The following is a 4,602-nucleotide window of genomic DNA, read 5'->3' as shown; positions in this document are numbered from 1 at the left end:
GGGACATTTGGTCCCCACAACATAATATATACATGACCACCCACCCAAACACACATAGACACACACACACACACACACAGAGAGACTGGCTTACCTATATAATCTATAGATTCTTGAATGAAATATCTGCAAAGCAGCTATTATGGCATGGCCTTAGGTTTGAACATGCAGTTTTTAAGGACACTGCACTAACTATAAACGAAACACTGCACTAATTCTAAAATGGTTTTATGTGAACTTTATTTAACATAGAATAAAAAAGAAATCAAACCAAAATTTAGTCTCTCGAAAAACTTGTATATGACATATCTTCGAAATTTAAAATACCAGGATACAGAATTTGAATAACAAGAACTATAGTCTTCCTTCTCAAAAGCGTGAACAACTATCTGAAGACCTACTAGTTCCTGAATTGTTGATGTTGCCTATGAAATTCGCTGAGAGTTGACGTCGCCCTACCAAAGTCGCAAAAATGCTAATTGCGTCAACCAGCTATGGAAATACAGCGGCGGTACACCCCCAATACAGTGGTATTACGCATTACCGTAATGCTGCCTAGCAAAAACATAATGTCATAAAAAAAATTACAGACAGACATTATAGACAGAGCTGCGTGGTTTCCTATTGACAAGTAGATATATGATTTGGGGACTGAAAGGCGGCTAGATATCCAATCACGCCCAGCTACAGTAAGCACAAACTGAAGATACTACTCCTGATTGGACTAGCTTCAAATTCGTCCCGCCCTGACAAAAAATTCTTTGTTTTCATTCGTTGAACATAATGTCAATACATATCTTCATACTATTCGACCAATTAAAACTCTCGGTGGTTTACTTAGAAACAAAATAATTGCAGTTTAAAGACAAACTTTCTGACAGAGAGATGGCGCAGAGGTGAGCAGCATCTCTTCTTATGTTTCTTGCTATTTCTTCAGATTATGTTTTGTTAGCATATTTAATTCTATATTTATTTTTATGTCCTGATATAGTACATGCAAATTTTGCGGCACAATATCGTTGAAATATATATATAATTAGTTGTTTAAACTGTAGATGCTGTGGCCATTATTCTAAATATGGTTGTTTACATTTAAATGGTAAGAGAATATATTTGTGTTAAACTTAAAAACAATAAGTCTTATGGTTGATATGATTGGTTATACTCATCCGGCCTGTGATAATGCATTTCATCTGAAGATGTTATTCTGAAAAGATCGCCTATACGTTTACTTTTTAAATGTCCCATGTTCTTGAAGTAAGATTAACTTTTTGCTAGGTTCGGTATCATGGTGATGTTATAGCGTATCGAAGCAGCGTCATAATTTCGCAAGCTTTACTGTATTGTGAAGCAGTTTTAGCAATTCGGTCGTTACTGCCGGAGTAGCCTCGACGCCACGAGCAGCTAATGAAGGCTCCATCTCTTTCCATAGGCATTCTTGATGAATAGCATTTAGGAAAGAAGTTGAAAAAATACCGTGCCTAGTTTGGCTTTGCGAGTATCACATATGGCTAGTTAATTATTAGTTCTTATTTATTCACCAGAATGAGAATTGCGAGAGCTGTTTCCTGGACCAACGACCAGTACTGGGGAGCCTGGGACCTGTGGGACGAGGTGATCGACTGGGGAGGTAAGGAAGGTTTGGAGGAGTACTCACCAGCGACACCCCCCACTGTCCAGACTGGGGAGGTTATGGGGGGACTGGGAGGTGTGACTGACTGGTGTAAGGGAGGGGAGGGTATGAGCATGAAAGGCTCTGAGACTCTTCAGAGCAATTACGGCCTGACATCTGAAGAGTGGGAAATTTATAAGACGTACTACCTTCAGAAAAAGAAGAAGGTCAGGAAGAATAGGAGCACTCAGGGGATAGATGAGGTAAAGGGTGCGATTAGTGGGGAAAAGGTGGAGCTGGCAGAGAGGGAAAAACATGTGGGGGTGACCTCCAGTGTACAGGTGGAGGCCGCAGACCTGAATGTAGGCATTAATAAAATGCAAAATGGAAGCAAGGGGAAGCAAAGTGAGGTGGGGGTGAATGTGAAGGTGGTTAAGGTGGAGGGGGGGATAATTTCCCTGAAGGCAGAGGATACGAAAGGAAATGTGAAGGTGGAGGCTGTGCAAGTCCAAGTGTGTGAGTTTGGGCTTGCAGAAGTAAATTCTGGGGATGTAAATGTTGAGATTGTGGGGGTAGAAGTAGGGGAGGTAATTATTGAGGGTGCGGACATGGTGAGTGATGTAACCATATTGGAAATTATAGTAAATGATGTACTAGTTGAGATTATAAATAGAGAAGGAGGTCAGGAGGAAACTGGCGGTGTAGAGATAGATGTGGGTCAGGTAGAGATAGAAGAGGTAGAAGTGGTGGGGAATTAATATAAAAGTTGAGCGTGTAGAGCTCATTACATAGAGAAGAGCCAAAATACGAAAAAGATGAAGTTGTGGTTCTGCTGCTGCTGTTTAGGAAACATTAAATAATTGAAACAGTATCTAAGATAATAAATCAAGTATGATAAATTTTGAGATATGTGGAATGTTTCATAATAATGTTTAACGTTTATTAAGAAAAAAATGTATATTTCTAAGTAGATTTGTAAACTGCTCTTTAAAGTATTAATTTTCAGAATTCCAGAATTTCCAAAATCTCCAGGTAATTTAATTTGATTTCATTTTGTTTAAACTGCACACACATAAAAATGATTAGCCCTGTTATGTATTTGTGTTTTATTTATTGTTTATTTATTAAGCACCCTATCCCTCATGGATGGCATGTTGTACAGGTCACCTGTGTTCCCATAAACTTTAACTTGTCTTGCAGTCTTGTTCCCCCCACACCCTCTGCTTTTTCCCTTCCTCTGTTTCTATCTTCACTCCAGGTCCAAGACGTTTCCAGCCCACTGTCCTTGGGAAAAGCCACCATCCGTGGCCACCGCTCCGGTTTCTCTGGTTCCTGTTCCTGCCCCCGTCCATGTCCTTGCCCTGCAGGTTCCCCTTCACCCTCAGGTCCCAGGCTTGTGGTACCGACGGTGTCCCTCCCCGCCCTATGGTCCCGACAGCGCCCCACTGCCTTACCATCCTGGCGATGCCCACAGTGCCTCTCGGCCCCAACCCTGCCTTCCCCTTGGCTCGATCTGGCCCTACTGGCCTCCCGAGACCCAGCAGGGGCTCGTGTCCCAGGGTCAACGCCCTGCTTTCTGGGGACCAGCAGACCCCCTAGCTCAGTCCTGTCCCCTCCTGCCTCAGATAAGTTTTTGCCCCAAGGTCCTGTCCCACCTTTGTTCTCCCAAAGCCCATTTCCAGCTCACCCTGTAGCGCCCCCATGTTTGTTCGCTTACCCTGCCTCAGTTCCTGCCCCAGTGCCCTGTCCCACCTTGACTCCTCCTGGGCCCATGGTTCTCCCTTGTCTGTCTGTTCTTCAGCTGTCCACCCTGTGTTAGTCTGTGTGTCAGTTGTGCCCTGCGTTCCCTGTCTTTTCTGGTTTCTTGCCCGTGTTTGGTTCCTGTTAGTGCGGTGCCCCTGTCTGAGCATCATGTTTGCCCTGCTGTGTACCCAGTGTGTCTCTATGGTGTTCTGTTGTGTTTTCGTCTTGGTCCTAGTTCTCTCTTACCCGATCGTGATCCATTTCTTTACTCCTGCGTGGTCTTGTCCTGTCGGGTCAGCAGTCCATATGGCCCTTTGCCCCGCTTGTGTCCTCTATCTGGCCCCGTTAACGGCCGTTCTCGTCTTCCCCGGCTCCTGTAATCCACACGAAATGTTTCTTGTCCCGTGTTATCACTCGTCTGTGGACCTGTCCTGCTGTGTGATGTACGTTCTATCATCCTGGTTGTCCCTAGTCTGTCCCCAGTTCTCCTAGTGGTGTCCCATCTTGCCCCCAGAGTGCCCTGTGCTGGTGTTGCCCCTGCCTATCCTGGTCTGTCTCGTCCCCTAATGGTGTTCGGTCTCTGCGCCCTTGTCCCGCAGCAGTGCCCATCTGGTGTCTTGTCCTGCCCTCTTCCACTGTGTCTCCCATCTTAGTGTACGTATAGCCTGCTGTCTTCCCCGCTGTCCCATCTGCTCCCTCACATGTCCTGTAAAAAGTGTCCTTCAGTCCTGCGATCCTCAGTCCAGTCATTGATGTTGCTGCCTGCATGTGCTCCCCAGTGTGTCCTGTGTCTAGTGTTCTTGCCTGATCCTCCCTAACCTGTTTGGACCCCTTGTGGTCTGTTTCCTTTGCCCTTCCTGTAGTGTAGTTTTCTTTAATAAAGCCCCTTTTGCTTTTCCTCCATGCCTGTCTTAGCCTCTGTCCTTGCCCTCGACGTGACACCATTACAGTGTGACCAGGTAAATGCTGCTAGCTGGACACCATACTATTGTAAATGCTGCTGAAGGCTTACCTCAGTTTATCATTATTGTCATCGTCTTGAGAACAGCAGCAAAAAGTGGGAAAATGATTAAAAAGTAAAGAACACTGTTCTTCTTAAGGTAAAGTCATTATTGGAACTGAAATTAGAATAATGAAATACATTCAACAGAATGGTTGTCCATCCATCCATCTTCTGAAACTACTTTATCCCAACCAAGGTCACAGGGAGTCTATCCCAGGAACAATGGGCACAGACAGGGACCAAC

The 4,602-nt window shown here is 44.7% G+C and overlaps 1 protein-coding gene across 2 annotated transcripts; it reads left to right on the top strand.

Moving 5' to 3' along the window:
* Positions 1-809: 809 nt before the first annotated feature.
* LOC140586395 (uncharacterized) lies at positions 810-4,237 on the top strand. Of its 2 annotated transcripts, none has more exons than XM_072708248.1 (3): positions 810-896; positions 1,545-2,128; positions 2,871-4,237. In XM_072708248.1, the coding sequence occupies exons 1-3, from the start codon at positions 886-888 to the stop codon at positions 3,209-3,211; spliced, it is 936 nt and encodes a 311-aa protein (XP_072564349.1). In that variant the 5' UTR covers positions 810-885; the 3' UTR covers positions 3,212-4,237. The 2 variants fall into 2 exon arrangements, with proteins under 2 accessions (XP_072564349.1, XP_072564347.1); XM_072708246.1 differs by having other exon boundaries at positions 2,813-4,237.
* The last annotated feature ends 365 nt before the right edge of the window (positions 4,238-4,602 follow it).

Source organism: Paramormyrops kingsleyae, unplaced genomic scaffold, assembly GCF_048594095.1.
Source record: "Paramormyrops kingsleyae isolate MSU_618 unplaced genomic scaffold, PKINGS_0.4 ups51, whole genome shotgun sequence".
NCBI classification, from domain to species: Eukaryota; Metazoa; Chordata; class Actinopteri; order Osteoglossiformes; family Mormyridae; genus Paramormyrops; species Paramormyrops kingsleyae.
Note: the sequence above shows the minus strand (reverse complement) of the source record. Positions and strands in the feature narration are given on the sequence as shown.